The sequence below is a fragment of the Lethenteron reissneri genome, chromosome 61, assembly GCF_015708825.2.
Source record: "Lethenteron reissneri isolate LAM-NWPU_2019-01 chromosome 61, ASM1570882v1, whole genome shotgun sequence".
Lineage (NCBI taxonomy): Eukaryota > Metazoa > Chordata > Hyperoartia > Petromyzontiformes > Petromyzontidae > Lethenteron > Lethenteron reissneri.
In genome coordinates, this window is record NC_083839.1 from 3,580,541 (window position 1) to 3,595,902 (window position 15,362).

The window sequence follows — 15,362 nt, forward strand, 5'->3', positions numbered from 1 at the left end:
ATGAAACTAGAGGTTTTCCCTCCAGTTCTGACATAGTTGTCATAAAACTAGAGGATTTCCCTCCAGTTCTGACAGTTGTCATATGAAACTAGAGGATTTCCCTCCAGTTCTGACATAGTTGTCATGTAAAACTAGAGGATTTCCCTCCAGTTCTGACATAATTGTCATATAAAACTAGAGGATTTCCCTCCAGTTCTGACATAGTTGTCATATGAAACTAGAGGATTTCCCTCCAGTTCTGACATAGTTGTCATGTAAAACTAGAGGATTTCCCTCCAGTTCTGACATAGTTGTCATGTAAAACTAGAGGATTTCCCTCCTGATCTGGCACGCATAGTGTAGTTTTATTAAACTAGAGGTTTTCCCTCCAGTTCTGACATAGTTGTCATGTAAAACTAGAGGATTTCCCTCCAGTTCTGACACAGTTGTCATGTAAAACTAGAGGATTTCCCTCCAGACCCTGGCATGTGGAGCCCGCTGAAGTCCGCCCCGGCGTTCACAATGCCGCGAGCGTCTTCAACTCTCGGCTCTGAACTTTACCTCCCGCTCCGCGCAACGAACATTCTGCCGCTTTAAGTGCCCGCTGTTTATCAAACAACAACGACAACAACAACAAACAGCAGCAGCAGCACATCTATCACGAGCCATGTATTGGCTGGGTCCCGTTGCGCTGAGCGTCAGCCGAGTAGGCCGCACTCGGGGTCCGCGCAGCCTACCCTCTTGCCTAGCGGCTCTGCGGGGTCACGGCGCGCCCTCGGCGGCCGGGGAGTGCAGGGCGGCGGGGTCCGCGCCTCGGCGTGGACCGCGTGAAGACGCCCTTCGCTGCTTTCGGCTGCCGCAGCGCGGGGTCGTTAGGGTGGACGGGAAAGACTCGGCGAGCTTTCTGCAGGGGTTGACGACTGGTGACATGGCCCCGTTCATGGAGACTGGCGGTGGCGATGTTGGTGAAGGTGGTGATGGTGATGAAGGTGGTGATGGTGGTGATGGTGGTGATGGTGATGATGGTGGTGTTGGTGATGCTGATGGTGGTGGTGGTGGCGGTGTTTATGGACACTTTTTGAACGTGCAGGGACGGGTCTTGTACGACGCTTTGTTCTACCGGTGAGTGGCTTGGGGTTCACGTTCATGTGCATCATTCATCGCGTTGTGAATAGTCGAGCGGCGTTGCACGTTTTGGCTCCGTACGGTGCGAAAGAAGTTCAACGTACAGTACACAGACTCACACAGAGACCCGTAAACTCGCACATACACCCATAGACTCACACAGAGACACATAGACCCACACAGAGACCCATAGACCCACACAGAGACCCATAGACTCACACAGAGACCCATAGACTCACACAGAGACCCATAGAACCACACAGATCCATAGACCCACACAGAGACCAATAGACCCACACAGAGACCCATAGACTCACACAGAGATCCATAGACCCACACAGATCCATAGACCCACACAGAGACCCATATACCCACACAGAGACCCATATACCCACACAGAGACCCATATACCCACACAGAGACCCATATACCCACACAGAGACACATAGACTCACACAGAGACCCATAGACCCACACAGAGACCCATAGACCCACACAGAAACCCATAGACTCACACAGAGACCCATAGACTCACACAGAGACCCATAGACTCACAGAGACCCATAGACTCACACAGAGACACGTAGACCCACACAGAGACCCATATACCCACACAGAGACCCATATACCCACACAGAGACCCAAAGACTCACACAGAGACCCATAGACTCACACAGAGACCCATAGACTCACACAGAGACCCATAGACTCACACAGAGACCCATAGACTCACACAGAGACCCATAGACTCACAGAGACCCATAGACTCACACAGAGACACGTAGACCCACACAGAGACCCATATACCCACACAGAGACCCATATACCCACACAGAGACCCATAGACTCACACAGAGACACATAGACTCACACAGAGACCCATAGACCCACACAGAGACCCATAGACTCACACAGAGACCCATAGACTCACACAGAGACCTATAGACTCACACAGAGACCCATAGACTCACACAGAGACCCATAGACCCACACAGAGACCCATAGACTCACACAGAGACCCATAGACTCACACAGAGACCCATAGACTCACACAGAGACCCATAGACTCACACAGAGACCCATAGACTCACACAGAGACCCACAGACTCACACAGAGACCCACAGACTCACACAGAGACCCACAGACTCACACAGAGACCCATAGACTCACACAGAGACCCATAGACTCACACAGAGACCCATAGACTCACACAGAGACCCATAGACTCACACAGAGACCCACAGACTCACACAGAGACCCACAGACTCACACAGAGACCCATAGACTCACACAGAGACCCATAGACTCACACAGAGACCCATAGACTCACACAGAGACCCACAGACTCACACAGAGACCCATAGACCCACACAGAGACCCATAGACTCACACAGAGACCAATAGTTTGTTGTTCTTCCCCCGCACCTTCGATTAGCACGGTGGGCTACGTATGGTGCGAAAGAAGTTCAACATACAGTGTAAAATTAACTCTCATGGATAACTGACTACCATCATCCTCTCCTCAACATCTTGACGACAACAATAACTCTTAAATACTCTTTGGTTCTTTGGTCGGATTTCTCCAGTAGAAACAACTGTTCTGATTCTGAACGTCATCGTCAACAACGTTTTAGGAACGTTTGACCACCATTAAATGAATAATCTGAACAAGCGATGATGATGGCCATCTTTTTGTGACAAGGGGAAATAATGGATGGTCACGGCGATAACTGTCATTCATAATTAGCTGATTTCGAAAAGTTTTGCCGGCGAACCGTTGACCTTTCACCATCACTGCCCCCCCCGCCCCCCCCACCGTTCTCAGGATACAGGTGGCCACTCAGCCCGACCCAAGCATTCTCATCGAGTGCGCCTCGAGCATCATCCAGGAGCTGCAGAAGCACCTGAAGATCTACAAGATTCGGCGAAAGGTCGCCTTGCGCGACCCCGACCCGCCGCTGCACGTCTGGGCAATCTTGCCGCCCGACGGGCAGCTCCTGCCGCCCCACCTGGGGGTCGCGTTGAAGGTGGACGGGTCGAAGGTCGTGGCGGCGTGCCGAGACCCCAGGACGGAAGCCATGGGCTGGAGGCTGGTGCTGGACTCTGCGTGCACGCCCGCCGAGTGGCTTCCTGACTGCGAGATTGGAGAGCTGACGGATTACAACAAGCATCGCTACCGGCTGGGTGAGCTTCTGACCAGAGGTCGCAAGCGAGTTTTGATTCCTTACCCGTACCCGTACCCGGCCGTACCCGTATCCTACCCGTACCTGGCCGAGTACGGGTAGGGTACGGGTATCGGGTACCTGATTGCGACCTCTGGGATGAAACCATGTTGCAGGCGCGGGTGGGTTGATTCTAGGAACTTGAATTGTGAGAAGAGACAAGACGTTGGGAAATGAGTGACAAACAGTTACTCGCCAGTGACTCACGGTCTACCCGTACCCGGCCACACCAGGGTCGCAACGGGTACCCGTACCCGTACCCGGCCGGGTACGGGTAGCCGGGTATCGGGTAGGGTACGGGTATCGGGTACCTGATTGCGACCTCTCGGATGAAGCCATGTTGCAGGCACGGGTGGGTTGATTCTAGGAACTTGAATTGTGAGAAGAGACAAGACGTTGGGAAATGAGTGACAAACGGTGACTCACCAGTGACTCACGGCCTACCCGTATCCGTACCCGGCCGCACCAGGGTCGCAAACGGGTACCCGTACCCAGCCGGGTACGGGTAGCCGGGTATCGGGTAGGGTACGCGTATCGGGTACCCGGTTGCGACCTCTGCTTCTGACGCTCTAGCAACGTAAACCCCCCGCCCCCTGCCCGTCGTTGGCAGACTGATGCCCCCGGTGTGCTGTGTCCGCCTTGTGCCACACAGGGACAGCTGCCACCAGGTGGCCCCTGGTGAAGGGCCACTCGGGATGGGCCCCATCGAGATGTACCGTGGCGATGGAGTCGCGTGTAAATATTAAGTGGTGGTGGTGATGATGATGTTGTATGTATGTTGAACTTCTTTCGCACCATACGTCGCTGACCGGAGTAAACGAAACACAAAAAGCAGTTCTAAACAAATGAGTTTTCCCATCTAGATTTAAAAGTGCATAGCTCCAGTAGCTTCCTAATATTAGAAGAGACCCATCGAGACTTGCAGAGATCCAGAGACTCGTATAGAACCATAGCGACCCACAGAAACCCACTTCTTTTGTACCGTACATAGATAACCACGCTAATCGCAGGTGCTTGTTGAAGGACATCAAACTAAATGCAAGACGCTGTTGGAAAGAACTGAGTGTGTCAATCTAGACGAGGAATTAAAAGTGCACCGCTCCACAGCGGCTTCCGTAGATCGGAAGGGAAGAGCGTTCCAGACGGCCACAGAAGCAGCGCGTGTGAAAGCGCCGCGCGGTGCGGTGTGACCGCCGCCTTTGACCTCGCGCCTCTTGGCTCGGAGGTGGGAGCGCTGATCTGGCACGGCTGGGATTCCGTCCGGGTTTCGGCAACCTGTTTTTTGTTTGCATTATGACTGGAGGTATTGTGGTCTATGCAAACATGTGACTCCTTGTAAAAAAAAGGTGTCAGTTTTGTTGCCAGATAAAAGGGTAAAAAAACAATTATAATTTTTTTACTGGCAAATGAGGTTCCAATGGTGTAAATGCTTACCCCGAGCTCTCATACTCTGATGGTGCGTTGTCTTTGAGTTGTGCGCCTTTTGGCGTCATCTGGTCCAACCCATGTGAGACTAGGCTCTAAGGAAAGCTGTCTCCGGTGTAAAAACCAATGATCGATTAACAGGTTGTCCTGGGCAGTAAGTTGATGATCTCAGTCCATCGGCTTCTACTGGCACGTTGTACTTTGATGTTGTATGTAATTGGCGGTTAAAAAATATCTTTATCTGAGCACTTAAACATTGAAAAAAAAGCGATAAATGTGGTAGATTTGGTCTTCATCGAAATAATGGGGGAAGTTTTCAACAAAACCGATGAACTGGGACACACCACCGCCCCTTCAGCCAGCCCGCTCTTTTGATTACTCGCCTGCAGTGAGAAATCTTGCCGCTGCATTTTCCCGTGTCCAGATTGGGATTCGATCCCAACTCTAAAGCCAATCCAAGTCGCTTGCAGTGCCGCTGCATCTGTTGCCGTTAGCCAACGCAACGGCGGTATTGCGCAAGAAGCTCTTTCGGCGCTGTCGGCTTGTGGGCGCGCTAGACTGAGATAGCGCGGACAGTCGCCTGTCGATCGATCGATCGATCCTCGCTTCGCGTGCCAACGTAGGCCGCGGAAAATGTCGTGCGGCGGTCCACGTTACAACGGGACGGGAACGGCACGGGGGAGCCATGCGGCAACTTACCGGAGTGAAAGCCACGTCCTCCGATGTGCCCTTTTCATTCTTCCATTCTGTCTTAACTGAAACGGAACTTAGGCGCAGCGCCTTAACCAAGGCGCGTTACGGAGAATTAGCAACGGCGCAACGCGCGTGTGTGAATGTGACGGCGGAGACGAGGTGAATGACAGAGATGAGCGGGAGGAAGCGATGGGGGCGAATCTGTGATGATGCCGTGGGCATCGGTGGTAGGGAAATTGATGACGGTAAATGACGATGATTGAATGGCGGTGAACGAGTGATAGCCGTGTCATGTGAATATGAAGAGGGGGCAGTGACGGTGACGGTGGTGGTGGTGGTTATGAGTGGGGGAGACTGAGGGGGGGTCGTGGGGGTGAGCTAGGGGTAGCAGTGAGTCTTGAGTGAGGAGCGGAAACTCGTGAGCGAAAGTGGTAATACCACAATTTGTCCCCGTGAAGGTGCGGGGGGGGGGGGGGGGGGCAAGCCGCGAGGACACACAAACTCTCCGCACAGAACAGAGGTCGCAAACGGGTTTTGATTCCTTACCCGTACCCGGCCGCACCAGGGTCGCAAACGGGTACCCGTACCGGTACCCGGCTACCCGGCTACCCGTACCCGGCCGGGTATCGGGTAGGGTACGGGTACCCGATTGCGACCTCCGGGATGAAGCCACGTTGCAGGCGCGGGTGGGTTGATTCTAGGAACTTGAATTGTGAGAAGAGACAAGACGTTGGGAAATGAGTGACAAACGGTGACTCACCAGTGACTCGCGGCCTACCCGTACCCGTACCCGGCCGCACCGGGGTCGCAAACGGGTACCCGTACCCGGCCGGGTACGGGTAGCCGGGTATCGGGTACCCGGTTGCGACCTCTGCCGCACAGGCGCCGACCGCGATTTCCGTTTGTGCGTCGTCCAAACGCCCTCTGCTCCGTCGCCCGCTTCCAGGCATCGCCGAGGGCGTCAAGGACCTCCCCCCGGGAGTGGCCCTGCCGCTGGAGTCGAACCTGGTCTACGCCAACGGCGTGAGCTTCAGCAAGGGCTGCTACCTGGGCCAGGAGCTGACCGCGCGCACGCACCACACCGGCATCATCCGCAAGCGCCTCATGCCCGTGTCGCTGCTGCACCTGCCGGAGGTGAGCTGTGGGGGCCACGGCCGTCTGGACGACGCAGGCCTTGGAATCTCTCACGGTCGGGCAGTGTTCGTGTCGTCTTCTTTTTGTATTTAATAAATCCATGAGTGCAGGGCCCCCCCAAAGTGGCCTGAAAACGGCAGGCAGGCAGCAACAATCGGCACCGTCTACGGATGTTGTAATCGCTTAGAGTTGTGTAACATTTGTTGCTTTGTAGCAATTGATGAGTACAGGGCCCAAAAGGCACAAAAACGCGAGGCAGCCAGCAACAATCAACACCGTCTACAGATGTTGTAATCGCTTACAGTTGTGTAACATTTGTTGCTTTGTAGCAATTGATGAGTAGAGGGCCCAAAAGGCACAAAAACGCGAGGCAGTCGGCAACAATCAACACCGTCTACAGATGTAATCGCTTAGAGTTGTGTCATATTTGTTGCTAAGTAGCAATTGATGAGTGCATGACCGAAAGGCCCGAAAACATCAAATCGCAGCGTTACTAATGGCATAGCGTGTGGCGCGGTTTTAATTTGCTCGCTTACTCCATCCCCCCTCCCCTCCCCCCGTCAACAGGGCGCGAGAGTCGTGGAGGGGGCGGCCGTCACGACCGCGGACGGCAAGTCCGCAGGGAAGCTGCGGGCCCACGAGGGCGACGTGGGGCTGGCTCTCGTTCGACTGGCTCACGCTGACGAGCAGCTGCTCGTGAGCGCCGAGGGCGGCCACCAGCTCCAGCTGAAGACGTCCGTGCCCGGCTGGTGGCACAAAGAAGACGGTGGCGACAAGCGACAAAAATAAATAATTTATTATAGTTTTTTTCCCACTGGCACAACCAAACTGTGCCCGGACTGTGCCCAAGTGGGCCAGGAGAAGCATGAGTTTTTTTTTTTTTTCCCCCCTCTCCTCTCTTCTACTTCCCGCACCCCTTCCCCACTGCACAAACGCGAGCTGCGTGTGGCGCGGGTCGAGTTTGCGCGTACGCGCCCGCGGCGATGTCCGTGTCCTCGCGGCGCATGCCGGCCGGCGTCTCGCGCAACGGACGAGCCCAGGCGCGTACAGGCGACGGTCGCGCGTGACGGGTAGACGATGGGTAGGTGGTGGGTAGGCGGTGGGTAGGCGGTGGGGGCAGGGGGCACGCCGCGCGGTGACGAGATGTTGACTACCTCGCCCGGTATACAGGAGGTGGTGGGTTCGATCCCGACCCTTGACGCCTGCTGCTGCTGTATATTTGGAGTTTGCGTGTCTCTCTATACCCACCCCCCCGTGGTCGTGTGGATTTTTCTCCGGGTTCTCCATTTTTTTTCTCCCCCCCCCCCCCCCCCCTCCACGTTCAGAATCGACGTCGCGCGTTTCGAGTATTTTGGCCGCTGCGATTGAATTTCCCCGGCGGTGATGAGCCGCCTCTCCGTTGAGCTGCCACCGTTTGCGACGGCCAGGGGGGTCGCTTCTGATACGAAGACCCACGTAGCAGCTCGGTGGGGCCTTGTCTGCTAACAATGATGAAAAAAACATTTTTGGATTCGTCGTTTAATTCCCACCCACCACCCCCCTCTACACTTGCGATGGCAGCGGCCGTACCGCGGTTTTGGCTCGGCCCGGCCCGCCTAACGGCCGGTGGAAAAAACAAAACAAAAATCCACCCGTGCCGGCTCGGATGTGCCCCCGCCTACCCCGGGGGAGGGAGAAGGGAAATCGGTGGCGAGATGTTGTCGCCCTCCGCGCGGAGAAGAGGAGGTGGCGACGTTGCACATCGGGCCTTCTTGGGTTGGGTTAGGAAAACGGCCGGGGAGCGGTTTGCACTACGAGGGAGCAGCGACGCTCTGTTGCCTCCGGCGTTTGTGAGTGGAGCTCCGCTCGGGGATTTCGTTTCTCGCCCCTCCCCGCCCCCCCGCGCACAACCACGTCCCGGTGTGCCTCGCACTGTGGCCGCCGCGGCTACTCGTCGCTTGCCACCTACTCCACGTTCTGCCGGGGACCCTCTAAGTATTTCTGCGTCCTGCACTCCACGTCCACGACGCCACTCGCCCGGGCTGTGGCTACCAGGCACGAGGCCATCTCCGCTGCTGCTGCTCCACCAGCGACATGGAAACAACAAATGTTGAAAAGTTAAACAGCCCCCCCTCCCCGCCCCCCCCCACCCCGCTGTATGAATTCATGCACTTATTTACTAAAGTCTCTGGAAATTGAAGGGGCTAAAAAGTTGAAGGATGCTGCTGTTGGGAATTGAGTGCCATTATCCACCTGAGCAATTCAACCCCCCCCCCCTCCCCCCCCCCGAGGGCATTGTTGTTGTTGTTGCTGCTGGCAATCGTTGCTGTTGCTGCACCGTTTTCCATGCAAACCAATTGACGTGCCAGCCCCAACCCCCAATACGGACAAATCTGACCCATCCCACCTTGCCCCATTCGCCGCTAACTTTCAACGGCGGTGCCCAGTCGCCGTTCGCCGTTCAAACGGCGCTTTTCGGCAAAAACTCCGTTGTCCGCTGGCCTGCCCGGAGCCCTCCCCGGTCACCGCGTCTCCGTGCCAGCGTCGCAACGGGGCGGATCGCGAGCGAAACCGCGTCGCGGGCGACGGTTCCTGGCAACGGTCGCTCGGGACGTTTGGTGCACCGTCGCGCACGGCTCGATTAAGTTCTGATGGGGTGGGGGGGTTGCCCCCGGGGAATTGTTTTGGGTGATGCCACTACCACTACTGTGTTGTTCACCTTTGAATATTATTTAAGTTCCGAGTTTTTTTTTTGTAAGTACAGGGACTGCTCTACTTACGAACGAGTTAGGTCCCAGAGGTGCTGTTCGTGAGTCGATTTGTTTGCAAGTCCAACTTTACTGTCGATTCCTAACGCGTTTGTACGGCGTGTTCACTAAACACGGGGAATGGCTTTAAAAGTTGTATCTCCTGCAGATGTAGATGCCACTGGTTCTCCACATTCTGAAGATGTAGATGCCACTGGTTCTTCACGTCCTGTAGATGCCACTGGTTCTTCACGTTCTGTAGATGTAGATGCCACTGGCTCTTCACGTTCTGCTGATGTAGATGCCACTGGTTCTTCACGTCTACAGATGTAGATGCCACTGGTTCTGCAGTTGTAGATGCTACTGGTTCTTCACGTTCTGTGGATGTAGATGCCACTGGTTCTTCACGTTCTACAGATGTAGATGCCACTGGTTCTTTACGTTCTACAGATGTAGAAGCCACTGGTTCTTCACGTTCTGTAGATGTAGATGCCACTGGTTTTTCACGTTCTGCAGATGTAGACGCCACTGGTTATTCACGTTCTGCAGATGTAGATGCCACTGGTTCTTCACGTTCTGCAGATGTAGATGCCACTGGTTCTTCACATTCTGCAGATGTCGATGCCACTGGTTTTTCACGTTCTGCAGATGTAGATGCCACCACTGCCATCTCTTGCGTGGCGGTTGAACTTAACGACTCTCGGTTCGTATCTCTGTAAGTTTGTAAGTCGAATGTTCGTAAGTCGATGAGTCCTTCTACGTACGTCCGTTGAACTTCTTTTGCACCGTACGTAGCCAACGGCGGCTCGATCGTGCGGTGAGCGCGCACTGGGCGAAGGGCAACGAAAACTGAAACGCACAAATCGGTTCGAAGGAAGTTGAGTCTTCAACGTGGCTTTAAAAGCGCGTAACGGAAATAAACCCGGGCCTTGTTCACTTTGACCCCCGCGGAGGCGATTGTGTCTGTGAATGGTCGAACGCGACAAAAACGGACAAAAAATTGTCGGTTCTTGAAAGGCAGGAGGAAATCCGTTATCGTTTTAAAAAATTATATTGCACAACTTTTGCGTGAACGCGCGCGCGGACAAGGGAATCTTTGGGGGGGTGGAGCAGTTGATGGTGGGGGGCTTGGTGGTAGGTTGATGGTGGGGGGCATGCCACGCTCATTGTTACACCAACTGCAAATAGAGCGGCGAGCTAAGGATGGGATATTTTTGGTTCGTTTCATTTTGTCATTGCGTTGCATTCTGCCACTCGAGGAAACGCTTTTCTTAACTTGACCAGGAATTAATTTATAGGGAAATGGGGGGTTGGGGTGGCCCTCAAACATTTGAATCTTGATCAAGGAAGTGTGGGGGGTGTCAGCCCCCTTGAGCCCCCCCCCCCCTTCCCGTAACCACCTCCCTCTTTGCTCTGTGGAGTTTGCTGCAGATGTAGATACCACTTGTTCTTCAGTTCTGCAGATGTAGATGCCACTGGTTCTTCACGTTCTGCAGATGTAGATGCCACTGCTTCTTCACGTTCTGTAGATGTAGATGCCACTGGTTCTTGGTGTTCTGCAGATGTAGATGCCACTGGTTCTTGGTGTTCTGCAGATGTCGATGCCACTGGTTCCTCACTTTCTTGCAGATGTAGATGCCACTGGCTCTTCACGTTCTACAGATGTAGATGCCGCTGGTTTTTCACGTTCTGCAGACGTAGATGCCACTGGTTCTTCACGTTCTACAGATGTAGATGCCACTGGTTCTTCACATTCTGCAGATGTAGATGCCACTGGTTCTTCACGTTCTGCAGATGTAGATGCCACTGGTTCTTCACGTTCTGCAGATGTAGATGCCACTGGTTCTTCACATTCTGCAGATGTAGATGTCACTGGTTCTTCACGTTCTGCAGATGTAGATGCCACTGGTTCTTCACATTCTGCAGATGTAGATGCCACTGGTTCTTCACGTTCTGCAGATGTAGATGCCACTGGTTCTTCACGTTCTACAGATGTAGATGCCACTGGTTCTTCACGTTCTGCAGATTAGATGCCACTGGTTCTTCACGTTCTGCAGATGTAGCTGCCACTGGTTCTTCACGTTCTGTAGATGTAGATGCCACTGGTTCTTCACGTTCTACAGATGTAGATGCCACTGGTTCTTCACGTTCTGCAGATTAGATGCCACTGGTTCTTCACGTTCTGCAGATGTAGATGCCACTGGTTCTTCACGTTCTGCAGATGTAGATGCCACTGGTTCTTCACGTTCTACAGATGTAGATGCCACTGGTTCTTCACGTTCTGCAGATTAGATGCCACTGGTTCTTCACATTCTGCAGATGTAGATGCCACTGGTTCTTCACGTTCTGTAGATGTAGATGCCACTGGTTCTTCACGTTCTACAGATGTAGATGCCACTGCTTCTTCACGTTCTGTAGATGTAGATGCCACTGGTTCTTCACGTTCTGCAGATGTAGATGCCACTGGTTCCTCAATTTATTGCAGATGTAGATGCCACTGATTCTTCACTTTCTACAGACGTAGATGCCACTGGTTCTTCACGTTCTGCAGATGTAGATGCCACTGCTTCTTCACGTTCTACAGATGTAGATGCCACTAGTTCTTCACGTTCTGCAGATGTAGATGCCACTAGTTCTTCACGTTCTGCAGATGTAGATGTCACTGGTTCTTCACGTTCTACAGATGTAGATGCCACTAGTTCTTCACGTTCTGCAGATGTAGATGCCACTAGTTCTTCACGTTCTACAGATGTAGATGCCACTGGTTCTTCACGTTCTGCAGATGTAGATGCCACTAGTTCTTCACGTTCTGCAGATGTAGATGCCACTAGTTCTTCACGTTCTACAGATGTAGATGCCACTGGTTCTTCACGTTCTGCAGATGTAGATGCCACTAGTTCTTCACGTTCTGCAGATGTAGATGTCACTGCTTCTTCACGTTCTGTAGATGTAGATGCCACTGGTTCTTGGTGTTCTGCAGATGTAGATGCCACTGGTTCTTGGTGTTCTGCAGATGTCGATGCCACTGGTTCCTCACTTTCTTGCAGATGTAGATGCCACTGGCTCTTCACGTTCTACAGATGTAGATGCCGCTGGTTTTTCACGTTCTGCAGACGTAGATGCCACTGGTTCTTCACGTTCTACAGATGTAGATGCCACTGGTTCTTCACATTCTGCAGATGTAGATGCCACTGGTTCTTCACGTTCTGCAGATGTAGATGCCACTGGTTCTTCACGTTCTGCAGATGTAGATGCCACTGGTTCTTCACATTCTGCAGATGTAGATGTCACTGGTTCTTCACGTTCTGCAGATGTAGATGCCTCTGGTTCTTCACATTCTGCAGATGTAGATGCCACTGGTTCTTCACGTTCTGCAGATGTAGATGCCACTGGTTCTTCACGTTCTACAGATGTAGATGCCACTGGTTCTTCACGTTCTGCAGATTAGATGCCACTGGTTCTTCACGTTCTGCAGATGTAGCTGCCACTGGTTCTTCACGTTCTGTAGATGTAGATGCCACTGGTTCTTCACGTTCTACAGATGTAGATGCCACTGGTTCTTCACGTTCTGCAGATTAGATGCCACTGGTTCTTCACGTTCTGCAGATGTAGATGCCACTGGTTCTTCACGTTCTGCAGATGTAGATGCCACTGGTTCTTCACGTTCTACAGATGTAGATGCCACTGGTTCTTCACGTTCTGCAGATTAGATGCCACTGGTTCTTCACATTCTGCAGATGTAGATGCCACTGGTTCTTCACGTTCTGTAGATGTAGATGCCACTGGTTCTTCACGTTCTACAGATGTAGATGCCACTGCTTCTTCACGTTCTGTAGATGTAGATGCCACTGGTTCTTCACGTTCTGCAGATGTAGATGCCACTGGTTCCTCAATTTATTGCAGATGTAGATGCCACTGATTCTTCACTTTCTACAGACGTAGATGCCACTGGTTCTTCACGTTCTGCAGATGTAGATGCCACTGCTTCTTCACGTTCTACAGATGTAGATGCCACTAGTTCTTCACGTTCTGCAGATGTAGATGCCACTAGTTCTTCACGTTCTGCAGATGTAGATGTCACTGGTTCTTCACGTTCTACAGATGTAGATGCCACTAGTTCTTCACGTTCTGCAGATGTAGATGCCACTAGTTCTTCACGTTCTACAGATGTAGATGCCACTGGTTCTTCACGTTCTGCAGATGTAGATGCCACTAGTTCTTCACGTTCTGCAGATGTAGATGTCACTGCTTCTTCACGTTCTGCAGATGTAGATGCCACCACCACCGCCATCTATTGCGCGGGGCGGTCGAACTTGCTCCACTCGGTCCGAACGGGCAGCTGGACATCCAGGACAGGGTTTGTTCGCATCTCTGAAAGTTGGAATGCTCGTAAGTAGACGAGTCCGTGTACAGCAACGTATCAAGTACACTCAAGCTGGGGGCGGGGGGAGGAGGTTTGGAACCGAGTCTCCCTTACCCAAGCACATCGGCGGCTCTCCAAGCCAGGTTTGGAGAAGTCCCAAAGCTATTTTTAGATCGCAGCTGTGACACCAAAGACAAAGATCCCCGTCACCCCCCCCCCCCTCCGTGTAGCCTTGACAGGCTGTTGGGGCAAGTGCTGTTAGCGAGAAGCGCCTATGAAGGCCGGAACGGCTAACACCGTGCCCGGCCGCCTTTGTCTCTCCAGTGGCGATGTTTTAAACACCGCACCGGGTATTCATTTGAGGCTGAGTCGACCTAGGGGAGAGGCCCAGGACCGGTTCAGATAATCGTCACCGGTGTTGATGGCCGTGAGCGGGAATCGAACCCGGGTGGCCGCGTTCGTAGCGCAGTGCGATAACTACTACCCCACCGCTCCCCGTACAACGCCACACACACACCCCACACACACACCACACACACACACACACACACACACACACACACACCACACACACCACACACACACACACCACACACACGTACACACACCACACGCACACCACACGCACACCACACGCACTACACTCACACCACACGCACACCACACCACACGTACACCACGTACACACCACACGCACACCTCACGCACTACACCCACACTACACTCACACCACACGCACACACCACACGTACACCACACGCACTACACGCACATCACACGCACTACACACGCACTACACACACACGACACACGTACACCACACACACCACACACACACCACACACCACACCCACACTACACTCACACCACACGCCCCAGACACACACCACACACGTACATCACACGTACACCACACACACCACACGCACACCACACACACACCACACGCACTACATAGACACGAGAGAGAGAGAGATGTGGATGGACACGAGACTCACTGAGTGACAAGGGCAGTTGGCCGCGATCTCAGCAAAACCCAGCGGTGGTGGTGGTGGGGCTGGTGGTGGTGGTGGGGCTGGTGGTGGGGCTGGTGGTGGTGGTGGGGCTGGTGGTGGTGGTGGGGCTGGTGGTGGTGGTGGGGCTGGTGGTGGTGGTGGTGGTGGTGGGGCTGGTGGTGGTGGTGGTGGGGCTGGTGGTGGTGGTGGCTGGTGGTGGGGCTGGTGGTGGTGGGGCTGGTGGTGGTGGTGGGGCTGGTGGTGGTGGTGGGGCTGGGTGGGCTGGTGGTGGTGGTGGGGCTGGTGGTGGGGCTGGTGGTGGGGCTGGTGGTGGTGGTGGGGCTGGTGGTGGTGGTGGTGGTGGGGCTGGTGGTGGGGCTGGGGCTGGTGGTGGTGGTGGGGCTGGTGGTGGGGCTGGTGGTGGTGGTGGTGGTGGTGGTGGTGGGGCTGGTGGTGGTGGTGGTGGTGGGGCTGGTGGTGGGGCTGGTGGTGGGGCTGGTGGTGGTGGTGGTGGTGGGGCTGGTGGTGGGGCTGGTGGTGGTGGTGGGGCTGGTGGTGGTGGTGGGGCAGGTGGTGGTGGTGGGGCTGGTGGTGGTGGTGGGGCTGGTGGTGGGGCTGGGGCTGGTGGTGGTGGTGGTGGTGGGGCTGGTGGTGGTGGTGGTGGGGCTGGTGGTGGGGCTGGTGGTGGTGGTGGTGGTG

The 15,362-nt window shown here is 54.0% G+C and overlaps 1 protein-coding gene across 1 annotated transcript; it reads left to right on the forward strand.

Annotated features, from left to right (window-relative positions):
• The first annotated feature begins 476 nt into the window (after positions 1–476).
• On the forward strand, positions 477–10,247 carry IBA57 (iron-sulfur cluster assembly factor IBA57). Its single transcript, XM_061576666.1, has 4 exons — positions 477–1,101; positions 2,931–3,289; positions 6,392–6,579; positions 7,147–10,247. The coding sequence occupies exons 1-4, from the start codon at positions 647–649 to the stop codon at positions 7,366–7,368; spliced, it is 1,224 nt and encodes a 407-aa protein (XP_061432650.1). The 5' UTR covers positions 477–646; the 3' UTR covers positions 7,369–10,247.
• The last annotated feature ends 5,115 nt before the right edge of the window (positions 10,248–15,362 follow it).

Coding starts and splice junctions, on each gene's coding strand:
- IBA57 (XM_061576666.1), top strand. CDS start 647: ATGTATTGGCTGGGTCCCGTTGCGCTGAGCGTCAGCCGAGTAGGCCGC. Junction 3,290..6,391: donor CAAGCATCGCTACCGGCTGG/GTGAGCTTCTGA, acceptor GCCCGCTTCCAG/GCATCGCCGAGGGCGTCAAG. Junction 6,580..7,146: donor CGCTGCTGCACCTGCCGGAG/GTGAGCTGTGGG, acceptor CCCCGTCAACAG/GGCGCGAGAGTCGTGGAGGG.